The 18,518-nt window shown below is 40.1% G+C and overlaps 1 protein-coding gene across 1 annotated transcript in view; it reads left to right on the forward strand.

Annotated features, from left to right (window-relative positions):
• Nucleotides 1-14,612, forward strand: part of asic4b (acid-sensing (proton-gated) ion channel family member 4b) — a 66,045-nt gene extending 51,433 nt beyond the window's left edge. Inside the window, exons 3-10 of the mRNA XM_073851542.1 lie at nucleotides 1,045-1,172; nucleotides 1,432-1,585; nucleotides 1,872-1,925; nucleotides 4,254-4,407; nucleotides 4,923-5,014; nucleotides 11,708-11,787; nucleotides 11,900-12,079; nucleotides 12,163-14,612. Coding sequence (XP_073707643.1) covers nucleotides 1,045-1,172; nucleotides 1,432-1,585; nucleotides 1,872-1,925; nucleotides 4,254-4,407; nucleotides 4,923-5,014; nucleotides 11,708-11,787; nucleotides 11,900-12,079; nucleotides 12,163-12,264 — 944 coding nt within the window. The 3' untranslated portion in view covers nucleotides 12,265-14,612. The remainder of the gene's footprint in view (nucleotides 1-1,044; nucleotides 1,173-1,431; nucleotides 1,586-1,871; nucleotides 1,926-4,253; nucleotides 4,408-4,922; nucleotides 5,015-11,707; nucleotides 11,788-11,899; nucleotides 12,080-12,162) is intronic.
• Nucleotides 14,613-18,518: the final 3,906 nt, after the last annotated feature.

The raw sequence follows: 18,518 nt of genomic DNA on the forward strand, positions 1-18,518 counted from the left end.
TATTTGCATGTATTTACCACAGGTGGACTCCAATCAAACTGTAAAAACATCTTGAGGATGATCAATGGAAACAGGATGCACCTGAGCTCAATTTTGAGTGTCATGGCAAAGGCTGTGAATTCCTATGTAGATGTAATTGACATTGTTTTTTATTTTTAATAAATGTGCGAAGATTTCAAAAAAGTTCTTTTACATTGTCATTATGGGGTATTGTTTGTAGAACCTAGAGGAAAATAATGAATTTAATCCATTTTGGAATAAGGCTGTAACATAACAAAATGTGGAAAAAGTGAAGTGCTGTGAATACTTTCCAGTGCACTGTAAAAAAAAAATTGCATCTCACTGAATGATTGTATAGAAATGACTTTCAGTATTCTTTTTACTGCTGCAAAAGTTTTGCAAATTTTTTCATATACTACGATTTAAAAGTTTGGGGTTGGTAAGATTTTGAAATGTTTGTTATTCTCAAACAGGCACAATTTACATATTTGACCAAAACTACAGAACAAACAGTAATATTGTGAAATATTATTACAATTTAAAATGTTTTAATACAGTTAAAGGGTTAGTTCACTCCAAAATGAAAATTCTGTCATTAATTACGATTCTCGTGTCGTTCCAAACACGTAAGACATTTGTTTATCTTTAGAATACAAATTACGATTTTTTTGATGAAATACGAGAGATTTCATCAAAAATATCTTAATATTTTACCCTGACCCTGCATAGACAGCAATAACTACCTTGAACTACCACATTCAAGGCCCAAAAAGGTAGTAAGAACATTGTTAAAAATTGATGTGACATCAGTGGTTCAACCTTAATTTTATGAAGCGCAAGAATACTTTTTGTGAGTGCTGTATATGCCCACTTATATATTTATTTATTTAGCACATAATCATGCAATAATGTACAGTTATACAGTAATTTTTGCAAAATAAACCCCATCAGGACTCCAACATAGAGTGGATTCATAATTCACCTTCAAACAAACAGAACGTCTGTCAGATTTTTTTTTTACCTATACAATCTGTCCATTTTCAGATGAGACTACGCTGGAGGCAGGTATTCGGGTTCAGATTCATAGTCAGAACGAACCCCCGTACATCCACCAGCTGGGCTTTGGGGTCTCTCCAGGTTTCCAGACATTTGTTTCCTGTCAGGAACAGAGGGTAGGTTTAACTGTGGTAAGAACACAAAAACTAAAGGTCTGAATTCAACAGCAAAAGCTGTTCTAAACTCTAGAAATCCAGACAGTTTAAATTAGGAGCCACAGTAATTTACAAAAAAGTCAAAAAGATTTCAAGGCTGACTGGGATATTTTCTAATTGAGACTGCATGTGCTAAGTATTTCACAGCCATAGGGTGCATTCAGGCAGAGAAAGAAGCAGAGACACAGACTTTTTCTCTAAATGTCTGCTGTTTTTCTAGCTAACATACCTGCCACAGCCGTGGGGAAACTGTCGGGCTTCATCTGAGCCTGTGATCCCAGGATACGACACCTACAGCGTCAGCGCTTGCAGACTGCACTGTGAGAGCACACAGGTGCAGAGAGAGTGCAACTGCAGGATGGTGCATATGCCAGGTGCGTGCTGTAGTATGTGAGTGGGAGAGTTGTCATAAAAACTGTCTGTATCAGTAAGAACAAATATGCCGTGTTGGTACTTGTCACGCCACCACACAGCTCATCTGTAAAATTGTTCTTAAAGCGGCTGACAGATTGGCAGCTGCATCCCAACAATCCTTGTTTCACTGTCGAGACACTGGCTTTCTTGGAAACCCTTTATGGAGCAGACTTCTGTAAACAGTCTACAAGCTCTCTTACTGATGCGCTGCTTCAATTTTTTTACACATCAAATATCTCTCTACAGGCAATGCTGATATCTGCCCACCCAGTAAAATCAAGTGTGTTGACAAGGCGTTAGGTAAGATCATCACATACATATATTGAACACAAAAATACTAATGCTGATTGACTGATCAGCTCAACAATTAACAGATTAGCTCACTTCCAGAAGAAAAAAAAATCCTCATAAAATCACACGTCATCCAAGATGTTCATGTCTTTCTTTCTTCAGTTGCAAAGAAAGTTTTTTGAGGAAAACATTCCAGGATTTTTCTCCATATAATGTCCAATGGGTTAAAAATCAAAGGGAGACACAGAGCTAAAGACAAGCATTTGTAAATAAAAATATAATTTATGAATGAATGGTCGTTTAGCTAGATAAGACCCTTATTCCTCAGCTGGGATCATGTTGAGCCCTTTGAAGCTGAACTTAAATTGCAGTTTGGTTCTTCAACCCGTTGGCTCCCATTGAAGTCCACTCTATGGAGAAAAATCCTGGAATGTTTTCCTCCAAAAAGGTAATTTCTTTGCGACTGAAGAAAGAAACACATGAACATCTTGGATGACATGGGGGTGAGTAAATAATCAGGAAACTTTTATTCTGGAAGTGAACTAAGCCTTGAAGTTTAAAGAGATAGTTATCCCAAATATGTAAATTCTGTCATTATTTACTCATCTTCATGTTGTTGTAAACCTGTATGTCTGTCCTTCTTCTATGGAAGATATTCTGAAGAACATTTTTTTTTCCAAACTATGAAAGTCAGTGGGGTCCAAATCAACATTAGACCCTTTCATTGTTAAATTCTAAATACTTGGACTTTTACTCAGTTACATTTACAAGGTTAAAAATAATACTTAAAGGGATAGTTCACCCAGGAATGAAAATCCAATGTTTATCTGCTTACCCCCAGGGCTTCCAAGATGTAGGTGACTTGTTTCTTTAGTAGAACACAAACAAATATTTTTAACTCAACCCGTTGCAATCTGTTAGTCATATAATGGCAGTCAATGGAACCACGGCTTTGAGAGTCAAAAAAAACATACACAGACAAAACCAAATTAAACCCTGCGGATTGTGACGATACATTGAGGTCTTAACACACAAAACAATCAGTCTTTGCAAGAAAATTTACAGTATTTATATATATATATATTTTTACCTATGATCCATCGCAATGTCCAACTGTCCTGAGTGCATTTACAACATCCAATGCGTGACACGTCAACATGCTCTGGCATAAAAGACGTATGTGGGAAGTGATCTGTCACACATATACGCACTCATTGTTTACACAGAAAGATTGTTGTGGGTACGACGGCTGTTTAAAATGGTAATTACTTCTGCTTATCCTGATTGTTGCAACCAATTAAAAACTAAAAGATTACTTTGCTTGCGCAAACTTATCTGGGAGTGTTGACTTTTCACCGTCTCCCAACTTTTGAGCCTGATCGACTTATGGTTGCTTGCTCTTCGTCATGCGCCGGCTGTTGTGAACACGCTCAGGACAGTTGGACATTTAATTTGGTTGGACTTTTAAAGCCGTGGGTCCCATTGACTGCCATTATATGACTGACAGACTGCAAAGGTTAAAAATCTTTGTTTGTGTTCTACTGAAGAAACAAAGTCACCTACATCTTGGATGCCCTGGGGGTAAGCAGCTAAACATAAATTTTTCACTTTTGGGTGAACTATCCTTTTAATTACAAATTAATGTACAGGTAGACTTAAAAGTACATGAGTCATCATGAGTTTTCTTTATCCAAATGTGATTTTAAAAGACAAGGATGAGTAATGAGTAATGGCACATTTTTTTTCAGTGAACTAGTCCTTTCAGATACGAGCTTTGAACTATATTAATGTGTTTTTACAACTGCCATTGATGTAGATGAAAGAGTCAAGTGTGAATATGATTTAAGGTTAGTACTGATTATTCATCTAAAAATCATTATATGTCAAACCACTGTAAACTTGAAACTGAAAATATATAGGTGACAGGTTTCAGGATATTGGTTTTAGTTTAACATCTGCTGTGAGTTTTACACAGTCCGAACTATATGAAAGTAATAATTTTGACAGATTTTTGTAACAGTTTTTCCAAGGTCAAGTTAAAGCTAAGAAAAGTGTTTAAATGTTTTTAACTTTTAAATAATTAAATGTGGACACAGTATCTGTACTTGTTACACGTCTGGCAAATAATGAATAATCAACAAATAATAGTGATTTTTAAACAGCGATTATTCACAACTCCACTGATTTGAAGTACAGTTTAAAAACTCCCAATTGTATTCAAAACTATTGAACAACACAGAGAGCTTGATTATTGATAATAACTACAACACCATTTATTGCACTTCTTGTCCTCAGCAAATATAATTCATCAATATTTCCTGTACACTTCTTCTACAGCTTTACTCCAGAAGAGCACTGGTGACTCATGCCCCTGCGAGACACCATGTAATTTGACTCGGTATGGAAAAGAGCTCTCTATGGTTAAAATCCCCAGCAGGGGCTCCGCTCGCTACCTTTCTCGCAAATACCAGAAATCGGAGGAATACATCAGGTAAGTCTAATGCATAAACGGCCACACAGTCTCATGGGGTAGTTTTCATTTTGCTGCTGAACATATTTGAACATTATACTCTCAGATAGACCAGAGAGGAAACAAGCCCAGCATTTTTTTCCATTGGAAACTAAATATGTTTCAGCAAGGATACCTGCACAGCATTTTTATTTATTATTATTTTTTGCAAAACATGCTTCTCTCACAAATTCTATCAGCCTTTTCTAATAACTATAGCAGCATTTCTATTGTCCTAACGGCAGGCTCGTTTCTGTCAGTTATATAATGGGATGAAAAATGTAATTGTGGTCCTCCATTCATTGGCAATAATAGAAAAAAAAACAATTTTAATAGACTGCTCTATAATGACATTCTGTGGTTTCCACTAATTATTATTTTTTAACCATTTCTGGTGCTAATCCTTTTCTTTCCATAATACAAAAAATAATGGGCTCATTTCCATACTGTTTCCCTGCAGGGAATTAAACATTTTTATTAAACTTTTCATTGTGCAGAGACAACTTTCTCATCTTGGATATTTTCTTTGAGGCCCTTAACTATGAGACAATAGAACAGAAGAAAGCGTACGACATCGCTGGTCTGTTGGGTAGGTTTGCAATTTCCGCGCACTACAAACATCTGTACTGTAACTGTTATGGTCATGCATTCTCAAAAAGTATTGAAGGGATATTTTACCCAGAAATTAAAACTGGGTCATTTATTTTACTCACTTTCTTCTGAAAAACAATAGAGACTTATGTCTCTGTTTTTTGTTCATTTCATGTATTTAACATTTTAACAAGTCATGTATGTATAGATTGCACTTGGAGACAAGAGGCCACTTTCTCAAGCCATTATCACTCCCTATGGGTATCATAAATGCTACTTCCAAAACTTTTGAGAATCAGACGCTAAAGCACTCTTTTTTGCAATGAGCCATAATGGTTTCAGTGAAAAACATTTGCTTTCAATATATTGACATGCACATAACTTTAATCATTTTCATCATCAGATGCATTGGGAATGAGAACGATTTGGCTTTTTTAATGGATGTCAATGGAGATCAGGCTTCAATGTGGCAAATTCAGTAGACTGACTTTTGTGAGAAAATGTCTCGGGTTACTTATGTAACCTTAGTTCCCTGAGGGAACGAGACGCCGCGTCAGAAACGCTATGGGGAACGCCATTGGCGGGCAGCATTCTGAGTCATTGTCTAACAACCAATCGTACGACGGGAGTGACGTCACGGGCGCGGTGACGTCAGCGACCAGGAAGTATAAAGCACGTGCGTTTGAAGCCAACGGCAGCTCTAAGGCGTGAAGCGAGCGCCGCAGAGTGCGGGAATTATGGTCCGTGACGTGACGCGGCGTCTCGTTCCCTCAGGGAACTAAGGTTACATACGTAACCCGAGACGTTCCCTTCCGGGAACTCGAGCCGCGTCAGAAACGCTATGGGGAACGAGATGTCAACGCCCCCATAATTTCTACGCCCTGCGCAGTGCCTGCTAAAACAGGGCGGAAGAAAGTTGTGTCTGGTGGTCCTTGCCAGAGCACGGGAAGAAGCCTTTGTCTAGTATTCCACGGACAAGAGGGCTGTATGATCCTCGGCCCTCGGGCACACGAGGAAGGTAGTAGACCCCTGTCTGGTCGCCAGCCAGAGCAAGAGGCACTCCTTGGCCCTCAGGCGCACGAGGAGTCTTAGTCCTTTGTCTGGGATTCGCCAGAACAAGAGGAACCACAATAACCATTGTCTAGTATTCCACGGACAAGAGGGTGTATGTGGTCCTCGGCCCTCAGGCACATGAGGACAGTGCACTCGACCTCCAAGAGTGCTCCTCGGCCCTCAGGCTCACGAGGAAAGTGGTAGACCTCCGCGTGGTAACCAGCCAGCGCAGGAGGTACTCCTCGGCCCTCGGGCACACGAGGAGTCTTAGTCCTTTGTCTGGGGTTCCGCCAGAACAAGAGGGACTGAATAAACTCGGCCTGGTACTCCCGCCAGGACGCGAGGGAAATAAGCCATTGTCTAGTATTCCACGGACAAGAGGGCTGTGTGATCCTCGGCCCTTGGGCACACGAGGAAAGTACTAGACCTCCGCGTGGTCGCCAGCCAGCGCAGGAGGTACTCCTCGGCCCTCGGGCCCACGAGGAGTCTTAGTCCTTTGTCTGGGGTTCCACCAGAGCAAGAGGGACTGAATAAACTCGGCCTGGTACTCCCGCCAGGACTGTTTGACAGTGAGTGACAGGCCTAGCTTGACCGCATTTACTGCAGTAAGGATCGACTCGATCCGAGCAGGTGACATCCGTGCCTACATCGTGGTCGAATCCCAAATTACACCTAGATAATTGGTCTTCTGTAATGGAGAGAGCACACTTTTCTTGGCGTTGAGTCTCAACCCCAACTCTTTCATGTGAGCGAGAACAACACCTCGATGTTGAACCGCTAGCTGTTCCGAACTGGCTAGGATCAGCCAGTCGTCTATGTAGTTGAGTATGCAGATGCCCTGGAGTCGCAGAGGAGCCAGAGCAGCATCCACACACTTTGTGAAAGTTCGGGGTGAGAGAGCTAGGCCGAAAGGAAGCACTCTGTATTTGTAAGCTTTGCCCCTGAAAGCAAACCTGAGAAACTTCCTGTGTTGTGGAAGGATGGAGACGTGAAAGTATGCGTCCTTTAGATCTATCGTGACAAACCAGTCCTCGGACTTGATCTGAAACACGACCTGTTTGACAGTCAGCATCTTGAACTTCAGCTTTTTGACTGAGCGGTTCAGTTGCCTGAGATCTAAAATGGGCCGAAGCCCTCCATCCTTCTTGGGAACAATGAAGTACCGGCTGTAGAACCTGGACTCTCTGTACTGTGGAGGGACCACCTCGATGGCCTCCTTCCTCAGGAGAGTTTCTACTTCTTGCTCCATTACCAGACCCTGCTCGGGGTTCACCAGAGTTGGGAACACTCCGCTGAAAGGTGGCGGCTTGGCGCCGAATTGAATGCAATACCCTTTCTCTACAGTGCGCAGGACCCACGTAGAAATATTCGGCAGTAGTTTCCACGCTGCCAGAAATTCTACTAAGGGAACCAGCCTCTCGAGGCTGGCTTCTGGATTTATTTGAGGAACTAATTCGGTGACCTGTAACAGCGTACTGGCAGGATGCACCTGAACTAGTTTCTCTGAGGACCCCGGTAGGGGTTGCGAACTCTCCAGGTCCGCTACGTTTCCGGGCGGAAGGGCTAGAGAACACTGTTCGCGGGAGACTGCCACGCCCTGTAACACTGGCAGGGTTAGCTGACAAATCTCCTGAGGGCCCCGAGGGGGTTTGGTGACCATAAACTGTGGTGCAACGCAAACCCCCTCGAGAGGGGCTACCCTCATCGGCCCTGAGACACAATCGTCAGGGCCGTTTAGCCGAGGACTTCTTTGATTGGAGGACGACCCTCAGGTCAGGCCTCTTCTTAGAAGCCCCCGACTTAGAGCGTCGCCTGCCGCGCCCTCTAGGCTTGGCCGGAGGAGTGCGGGTGGCAACGCTCTGTTTTTGTGCCTCACGGTATGAGGAGCTCGTACACGGGTGAGGCTGCTCCCGTCCAGCAGCCTCAGAAGAGTAAACGCGGCGAGAAAGGTATGTCTTGAACACCGCCGCCAGCTTGCGGGCCTCCTGGTGCCTGGCGACAACTGTGTCGACCGAGGCACCGAAGAGGCCGGTGGGATGCAGGGGAGCGTCCAAGAGCGTGACCCTGTCTTTCTCCTTTAGGTCGGACAGGGTCAGCCACAGATGCCTCTCCGCGGCCACCAGGGCTGCCATAGACCGCCCAACAGCGCAGGCGGTCTCCTTGGCCGTACGGCGCATATCCGTGACATTAACTTCCTCGCCCTCGCTTAGCTCTTTCAGCAGGTCGGCTTGGTATGCTTGAAGGACCGCCATGGTGTGAAGGCAGGACCCAGCCTGACCTGCTGCCGTGTACGCCTTGCCCATCAAGCTAGATGTCACTTTGAGTGGCTTGGTGGGCAAGGACGGAGCCTTCAAAGACGATGCCGAACCGGGAGACAGATAGCCAGCCAGCGTCTGTTTTACCCGTGGCATCACCTTATATCCATACTCATCTGCAGCCCCCACATTCCCGTAGTTTTCAGCGGGACTGAAGAGGCGGAAAGAGTATGGCTTCTCCCACGATCTGGAAAGCTCTTTGTGCAGATCGGGGAAGAAGGGAAGGCTCCGTTTAGGAGGTGCTGACTTTGTCCGCAGGAAGCGTTCATCTAAACGGCTTCGCTGCGGCTCATGAATGTTATGTTCTGCGGGCCAAGCGATGTTCAGTTTGGCCACTGCACTAGTCAGCACCTCAACTAGCTCCTCATAGTGAGGCGAGCGGGGAAGCGGTTGTGGTGGTTCAGGGCTCTCCACATCAACCTCCTCGGAGGAAGAAAGAAGAAGCCCTGAAATCTCCTCTTGGGGGGAAGAAACCGCAGCGCGGGCTTCCACGTCCAAGAGGAGATTGCTCGTTCCGCTGAGAGAGGGCGGAGATTGGGGTTCACCCGTCTCCATACCCTCCAGCAGATCGAGCTGCGAACCCCACGAGTGCAGCCACCGCTCTGCCTCGGCGGAAGCGGGGCCAGACCCACGGGGCACGCTAGTGAAAGCCCCCTCCTTGAAGAGGGCTTTCCGGGAACGGAGCACCCTCAGTGGAAGACGCTCACACTGCAGACAGTCAGCCTTTTCGAGGGCTGACTGTGCGTGCCCCGCTCCCAAGCAAACTACACATAGATTGTGTGTGTCCCCACCAGCAATAAAACACTGGCAGGGAGGAACACACTTTCTATGTGGCTGCTGAACCGCTAAAACTCTCCTTAGTTTTTCCCCTTTGGTTTTTGACATATTGCTCAAAATAAATTGGTACAAACTGGCACCGAAAAACAGCAATATGGACAGACACAGAGCGCTCTCGCTGAATGACAAAAGCTGCCGTTGGCTTCAAACGCACGTGCTTTATACTTCCTGGTCGCTGACGTCACCGCGCCCGTGACGTCACTCCCGTCGTACGATTGGTTGTTAGACAATGACTCAGAATGCTGCCCGCCAATGGTGTTCCCCATAGCGTTTCTGACGCGGCTCGAGTTCCCGGAAGGGAACAGCTGATCACTATTTTCAATTAAAGCTGCATTAATTAACTTTTTTTTGGCTAAAAATGATCCAAAATCAATTATTGAGTAAGTACATAACCAATCGGTGTTCAAAACTATCTCCTTACTTTGCCCAGATTTACTATGGTTAGCTTATAATAATGTTTTATAATTTGAGTGGTTCAGGTTGTTGTCTTTGCATTATTACGTCATGTACTTGAAGTCCCCATTAAATCAAAATTTTAGTTTTTTGGATTTTAGTATGAATGTATTAGCCTTAAGATTATCTATAACCTAGTGTGTTTCAAAACAATGATAAAACTCACATTTACAAGATATAAGCATTCAAAACTTACAGTTTTGATGACATCATCCTGCACTACAGCTTCTCGTTAAACTTTCTGTCCAATCAAATGCTCTCTAGAATCCAAAGTGTCCCTGCCCCCTACAATATAAATAGAAGCTGAAGCTGTGGCTGAAATCAGTCACTTATTCACAGAATTAGTATTTTCTGTATGGTGAATGGCACACAGTGCACTATATAGGGAATATGAACGATTCAGACAGTGTTCATGCACTTTCAATTGGGGCAAAATTAGCTAGGCTATATCACGTATGTTGATGCTGCAGGTGGCAGGGCATTTGTAGCCTTTTCTTTACAGCTGGAATAACTAAACTTGTAATTTCTGAAAGAACATTAAATTTTTTTTCAATGACATTCAAATGGTATGACAATAACAGATTAAATTGAATTCTATAAATACACACTAAATACGCATAGTCACGTAATGTTGTCGTTAAAGGTCCACTGAAGTCAGGGCCATGCACAGACATTTTGAAAGGCAGTGGCCCAAACCAAAAAAGGGGCACTAAGGGTGTGGGTGCTTGTTGATTCAAATTATCCAGTTGTTACAAATATACAATTAAAAGAGAAGACAGCACACTCTGTAATAATTTTAGAGTTTATTGTAGATGTTTTAATAAGAGTGGGCTCTCCCTCACTCTCTGAGCCTTCTTCTACCTCATCTTCAATGGAAGTAGAGGGGAGTGGGGTAAGTTGAGCCAGTGGGTAAGCTGACCCACCCCCTGCATTTTGGCAACTGTACACTGTCATGTGACCATTAAAAACTGTTTAAATATATGTATTACATTAGCTTAACAGATGTAATGGTTGTTACATCAAAGCAAATTTATCCAGGTCTAAACATATTTATGCCTTAAAATTTGCTGAGAAGCTGAAGTGCAGGGTGATGTCATCAAAATCCCTGATCCATATAGGCAGAAGTTAGAGAGTTTTTGAATGTTTATATCTAATAAATGCGAATTTTGTCATTGTTTTGGAGCATACTAGTTTATAGATAACCTTAAGGCTAACCTATTCATACTAAAAGCCAAAAATAGATTTGATTTAATGGGGACTTTAACATTAACAAGTTGAGAACAAAGTACAACAGTAATAATAATTACCATGGTTTGATGTGGTCTGAGCTAACTTTGCGATCATTATCACGATTCTAAAATCTTTTATTCAGTTGCTAAGAACAAAACAACGGCAGACATGTAACTTACTTGTTCAGATGACATTTTCGAGTTAAACTTCTTGTTTTGGACATACTTTTAAGACAAAGCCTACAGTGAATATCCACACTGGTGCGTTGACTGACAGCCCACATATACACCTCAAAACATTAGATTCATCCGCGCTGAGGAGCTTTGCCGATGCACGTAAAAAAGATAATTCCGCAATTAACTGCAATTGCAAGTTTCGAACATAGATGGCGACAAAGAGGCAAAACTTACGGCTTTAATAATACAAATAATAATACATTTCAAACCCTGTTTACAAATGTGGCCCATACAACTATTTGAAAATCAGGAATCTGAGGGTGCAAAAAAATCTTAGCAATGCAAATTACTAATCAAAAATTAAGTTTTGATTTTATTTAGGTAGGAAATGTACAAAATATCTTCATGGAACATTATTTAGTATCCTAATGATTTTTGGCATAAAAGATAAATTGAAAAAAATACTTTTGACCTATACAATGTATTTTTCGCTATTGCTACAAATATACCCATGCTACCCATGCATGGGGTCACAAATGAACAGAACATACTATTAACAGTTAATACAGATTAATATATGATTAATACAGAAATAAAAATGTCATCATTGTTTGGTTCCATTTCCAGGAGATATTGGTGGACAGATGGGACTCTTCATTGGAGCCAGTATTCTTACTATACTGGAAATACTTGACTATATCTATGAGGTATTTTCACTTCATTGTGAAAGGACAGTCCTATGACATTCATATAAACACACAATCGCAATACACACATCTCTTTGTCCTTTCATTCTTCTTTTCATCTTTATCTCTGTAGGTGGCCAAATACAAAATCAAGCAACTCCTGAAACCAAAAAAGAGTCAGAAACAACAGAACCAACGGAACTTGATCCAAGAGCAGATCCAGCGAACAAAGAACCTGCGAGAACAGAACCTGCGAGCTCAGCTGGCAGCCGGAACTATAGCTACAGTAAGATTTGAAGAAGTCAAAGTCAAGGTGAGTCCGAAAAACATACTTTTTGATGGCTTATACACATTGCAAACTAATAACTGATGATTATGCGATTTGTTTGTCAACAGGCAGCTAATGAAGTGGCTCAACCGCACAGTGCACATCCAACTTCAATATTACCAAATCATCACAACGCACAAGCGCTTGTACAGCAGGACTTTGCTTGTTAAAGGACGCCTCTTCTTCTCTTTATTTATTTATTTTTTCATATCACTGAACTTGAATTGGGATCCTGGATGGACCCTGCACAATGAAATACAAATTTCATTTTTTTTCCACTTATAAAAGCTACAGCCAAAGCCTAATCCAGGACCTCGTGTGAAACCGGCTTAAACCAGTCACAGCGTCACTGTTCTCATTGTTCAAGTCAATACCAGATGACGAAACCACACAATGTGTTTTACATGTGCTTTTGTTGATTTTCTTTCCATCTGGATGGACCTATCATGAACTTCAAAGAAGAAAGGACCAGGATTCTGTCAGAACGTTGCATTTCACATAAATTACCTGTTTAATAGGGCAAATAGGAACTAAATGAAATGTATAAGAAAAACAGATATGAAGCAAGCACAGCTGTTGCTTAGTGCAGAAAAAGTTGGTTTCTGCGTGGCTCTTCCTTTGGTAATGTACAGTGCTTGCACCATTTCACCTTTTCACATTTCTTAATAACATAATGAGACTTCTCAGTAGGAGAAAAGCTAAAATATAACACTCGTTTCTCTGTGAGTAGGTGTTATGTTCTTTTTCAGTCTTACGTAACTTTGCCATTGTGCTGTAGTCCTTATAATGAAACAGTCTGTCTCTAGGTTTGAAACATGGTAAAAACATCACTCTAGAGCACACTGTTTGCTGAAATCATCTCTAATAAAAATATATAAATTAAAAAAATAAAACACTGTTAACTAATATTCTTTATACGAATATAAAAATGTAGAGGTGATATTTATTTTGTATTCAAATACAAGCACATTTAAATACAAATAGATATTTAAAAGTGTAGGAACATTTTGCTAAATATACATCCATTCCATCTGGTCATAAATCTAAAATAATAATAATAAAAATTCTGAAAAGGACTAGAACAAAGTAATACTGACTACAGATTTAACAAAACTTTCAGAGTATAACCTTAAATCCACCATCTCTCTCTTTTTTCTTTTTTTAATGATTTTATGTCTTGAATAATGTATTGGAGACTGGCCAGAGCCTTCTGATTGAATATGCAGAATTTCCACAATTAACCTTGTACATAAAAAAAAATATCTGCTTTTACTGCCATCTAGTGGGTTTAATACTAAAACACAAACACCTATCATGTTTCATCAACACCACTTTGTATGAACTTTGCAACACTAAGTCAAAGTCTGGTGGTTTCATAATGGTGGACATTCAAGGGTAGAAATGTTTTATGGAATCATGCGTTTCTGCAAATTACTGTGAAAGTATTTGGTGAATAAAAGTTGTTTTTTAACAGAATGTCACATTGGTGACTTTAATGCAAGTTGCGAGCAAATGGGTTGTAATCACATAATAATAATAATAATATACCGTCACCTACATTGACACACGTTCAACAAATAGAATTAAGCGCTTCATCTGTAACCACTTCTGTTAGCAGCAGCATGGCACACACAGTAAACATCTGCAGTGTGATGCACTAACTCTATAATCTCATTACAGCATGTCAGTTCAGAGTCCAACACCTGGTTCTCTGCTCACAAATGTCTTTTTGTAAAAGAAATATGGGGAAAAGTAAACAAAGAAACAAACCCACTAAACATCATTTTGACATAAATAGTCTTAAATATTTGGTTTACGTGCAAAAAAAATAAAAAAATAATAGTGTTCATTTGTTTGTTGGTTGCATAGCTGAGATGCATTTCACCGTGAAGGAGCAGATTTGAAGGCACAGAGTTTTACATGGACGATATAGTTATGTTGTCCCAGACAGCCACAGCTCACGGGAAAAGGAAGTGTGGGTGGAATACTGGAATGTATTTCGAACATGGGTGGATTCAGAAAATTGGAATAATGCAAAATACATTGTGGAAATAGCTTTTTACATTCGCCCTTTCTAAACTGTCCAGTGTTGTTGTAAACATACTTTATCCTCTCTTCTCTCAGTTGCAGCCACAATAAAATGCAAAGCAAATCCTTTCACTACAATTACTGAAAACAAAAAAAGAATATACTTACATTCTCTTTCCCAGCACCATCACTAGCCCCAAGTATACTTTGTTTTTACGCATATGCTAGTGTATTTATAGGCATTAATTTTTAGTTAAAGAGATTCACCCAAAAATGAAAACTCTGTCATTAATTACTCACCCTCATGTTGTTTCAAACCTGTAAGACCTTTGCTTATCTTCTGAACACAAATGAAGATATTTTTGATGAAATCCGAGAGCTTTTTGACCCTACATAGTTAGAAAGGAACTAAAGACATGGGTAAAATAGTCAGTGGTTCAATCGTAATGTTATGAAGCAATGAGAATGCTTTTTGTGCGCAAAGAAAAGCTTTATTAAACAATTTCTTTTCTTCCATGTCAGTCTTCACTGCACGTTTGTGAGAGTACCATGACACATGTATGCCGGCGTATGTAGAACTCGATTTAGAACTCATTATTTTATTTTTTTTGTGCACTAAATGTATTCTCGTAGCTTCATAACATTATGGTTAAACCACTGATGTCACATGGACTATTTTAACAATGTCCTTAGAACCTTTCTAGGCCTTGAACATGTCAGTTGTGTTGCGTCTATGCAGAGTCAGAAAGCCCTCGCATTTCATCAGAAATATCTTAATTTGTGTTCTGAAGAAGAACAAAGGTCCTATGGGTTTGAAACATGATGGTGAGTAATTAATTACAGAATTATAATTTTTTGGTGAACTATTTCTTTAAGCACAAAACAAATTGGTCAACTCATGCAGTCAAGAAGTTGAGACTTGATGGATTCAGTTCAGAGTTTAGAAATATAACGGATTAATTCAAATGGACAAATTTTTAGAACTGGCTGTGGACAGGGTTTGTGCTGTACTGGTTTAGAGAGAAAAACATGCAAAAACAGTGTGCGTGATATGAAACTCTTCATAGAGTGCATTAGTGCCTGCCTACTTTTTCAGCACCATTGGTTCTGGAAGTATTTTTCTATACATTTTCCTCATTAGATCAGCTACAGGGTGAGTTACAACATTACAAACTTGCATTGGAAGCAAAAAGTATTTGAAAATCAGAAAGATAAAGGTACAACACATATACAGTGGTGGGCAAAATTATTAGAACACTAGTATTTTCACCAGCTAAAAATGTTTAAGTCAGTTATTTCCACCATTTGCTGTAGTGTGTCAGTAATAAATAACCGTTTCCATGTCCAAACATGAATTTAGCCATTAACTGTAATAATCCAGTGAGATTTTTGTTAGACAACAGTTAGAGATCTGATCTCATCATCATCTAGTCTGTCTGGAATGACATGATAAAACAGAACAAACTGAGACAGACTAAATCCAGAAAAACTGTGACAATGTCTCTAGTATTGCGCAAGCGCACATAGGGCAAAAACTGCTTTAAAGTATAAGGATGGTCACACGAAATGTTGATTTGATTTAGTTAAAAGTTAATTGATAAAGAAAATCTATTTATGACATTATTTTTGACAGCCTCCTCATTTTACAGCATTTTTATGCAAGTGCCTAACTTTTTAACATTACTGTAGCTTTGTAGATAGGTTTCTTGAAGCATCTTGGAGGTGTTGCCACAGTTCCTCTGGATTTAGTTTGTCTCAGTTTGTTCTGTTTCTTCATGTCATTCCAAACAGACTGGATAATGATGAGATCAGATCTCTGTGTGGAGCACTAGCTGTTGTCAGACTCCTTGTGCAAACAAAAATCTCACTGGATTATTACAATGAATGTTTGCAAAATGAAGTGACTTTTAACATTTGAGATGGTGAAAATACTAATGTTCTAATCATTTTAGCCACCCCTCTATAATAGCTTTAGTGAGGGAATGAACTATAATCACATGAAGCATTATGAATGACGTGAATTAAAAATACAATATTTATTAAAAGTTGACAATGTATTTTACATTTATTGTAAAATATGCATATATACACAAATATTTAAGTATTACTAGAGCATAGAGAGATCGACCTAATTATGTCAGATTCTCTGATTGGTGGACTTTTCTTCAGCATCATGTGTAATGTAGTTTTTCACCACAAATTCCACTGTTAAACATGATTATTTGAAAAATAAGTTAAAATTCGAACAGATGTTTTTAAAGGTTTAAAAGTTATTGTTAAAAATGACATTTCCCATGGAGAAAATTAACAGAGTTTTTCAGAGTTAAAAAAATTAACAGTACTTACAGAACTGAGCTATCGCACTCTATTAGTATGTGCATACTGTATGTACACTGGCATATATTTCTAACCAGATTAACTCTGTACACTTACGTTGCATGTGCGCCTTGCATTTTTTTTGCACAAATAAGTTTGTCCACAAGGTGGCAACACTGGCCCCGGCCATTTGTTTCACAGTCAGAAAAAAGTAGGCGACAGAACAACAACAACAACAACATCAAACCACTGGAGAAGGCAACAACAGTAGATGCCCCTGTTGATGAGCACTTGTGTGAGGAGGTTAAGAGATACCTGCAACTCTAGCTTAAAGGAACACTCCACTTTTTTTGGAAATAGGCTCATTCTCCAACTTCCCCCGAGTTAATAAGTTGAGTTGTACCGTTTTGAAATCCATTCAGCCGTTCTCCTGTTCTGGCGATATCACTTTTAGCATAGCTTAGCATAGATCATTGAATCCTATTAGACCAATAGCATCACGTTCAAAAATGACCAACGAGTTTCGATATTTGTCCTATTTAAAACTTGACTCTTCTGTAGTTATATCGTGTACTAAGACTGGCGGAAATGCAAAGCTACGAGTTTCTAGGCTGATAAGATTAGGAACTGCACTTCCATTCCGGCGTAATAGTCAAGGAAGTTTGCTGCCGTAATATGGCCGAAGCAGGTGGAGTATTATCAGAAATGAGTTCCCAGCTAGTTTAGCATTTGCACATGTGCTGCGTGGTATTACTGCTCCTGCTTCGGCCATATTACGGCAGCAAACTTCCTTGACTATTACTTCCTTGGCTATTTACGGTCATTTTTGAACGTGATGCTATTGGTCTAATAGGATTCAATGATCTATGCTAAGCTATGCTAAAAGTGATATCGCCAGAACAGGAGAACGGCTGAATGGATTTCAAAACGTAAAACTCAACTAATTAACTCGGGGGAAGTTGGAGAATGAGCCTATTTCCAAAAAAAGTGGAGTGTTCCTTTAAAGGGTTAGTTCACCCAAAAATGAAAATTAGCCCATAATTTACACACCCTCAAGCCATAGGTGTATATGACTTCCTTTTTTCAGACGAATCCAATCAGAGTTACATTAAAAAATGTCCTGGCTCTTTCAAGCTTTATCATGGAAAGAGGCGGGTGTTTCTCTTCAACAGGTGAAAAGAAGTCCAATAAAGTGCATCCATCCATAATAAACAGTGCCTCACACAGTTCTGACGGATGATTTAAGGCTTCCTGTAGTGAATCTACGCATTTTTGTGAGAAAAATATCCATATTCAAAACTTAATAATCACTTTAATCTAGCTTGCGCTCACTGTTGTACACGGAAGCCATTCCGGGCAGATGATGTAGGACGTCGGCTATGCGCATGAGCTTGTAAGTCTCGTGAAAATCAACGTTTGTTTACAGAGGCAAAGGAAGCAAAGTTTCCTTACTTTAGCAAAGAAACCAGTCTCCTCCAACAATCTTTTTTACAAATCCTCGTTTTGTATTTCTAATTCGAGACCGTTGTTTTTTGATCTTTGATCTTGCACATCCGTGTTCGTCACTTCTGAACGTCATCCACCCAGAGCTGCTTCTGTGTACAACAGTGAGCGCAAAATAGATTAAAGTGATTATTACATTTTAAATATGGACATTTTTCTTACAAAAACACATCGATTCGCTACAGGAGTCCTTTATTCACCCCCGGAAGCCGCATGAGGCACTTTTTATAATGGATGGATGCACTTTATTGGACTTCTTTTAACCTGGTGAAGAGAAAAAGAAGGAAGTCATACCTAGGATGGCTTGAGGGTGAGTAAATCATGGGCTAAATTTTAATTTTTGGGTGAACTAACCCTTTAATCTGTCAGTTCCTGGGGAGAAATAGCACAGACACTCTTTAAACTTAAAACTTTCTAGCATGCATGTGACAAGTGGCCATGTTCACAAATGCTATCAAATTAAGTATACTTTTTAAAGGTTATGGAGTTCAGCTGTAAGCATGTGCTAGAATCTGTAAAAACTGAAATATACTTTGGGCATAACTCCACCTTTAAGGTGGTCTTTAAGGTCAACATT

This window comes from Garra rufa, chromosome 12, assembly GCF_049309525.1.
Source record: "Garra rufa chromosome 12, GarRuf1.0, whole genome shotgun sequence".
In the NCBI taxonomy this organism is placed as follows: domain Eukaryota; kingdom Metazoa; phylum Chordata; class Actinopteri; order Cypriniformes; family Cyprinidae; genus Garra; species Garra rufa.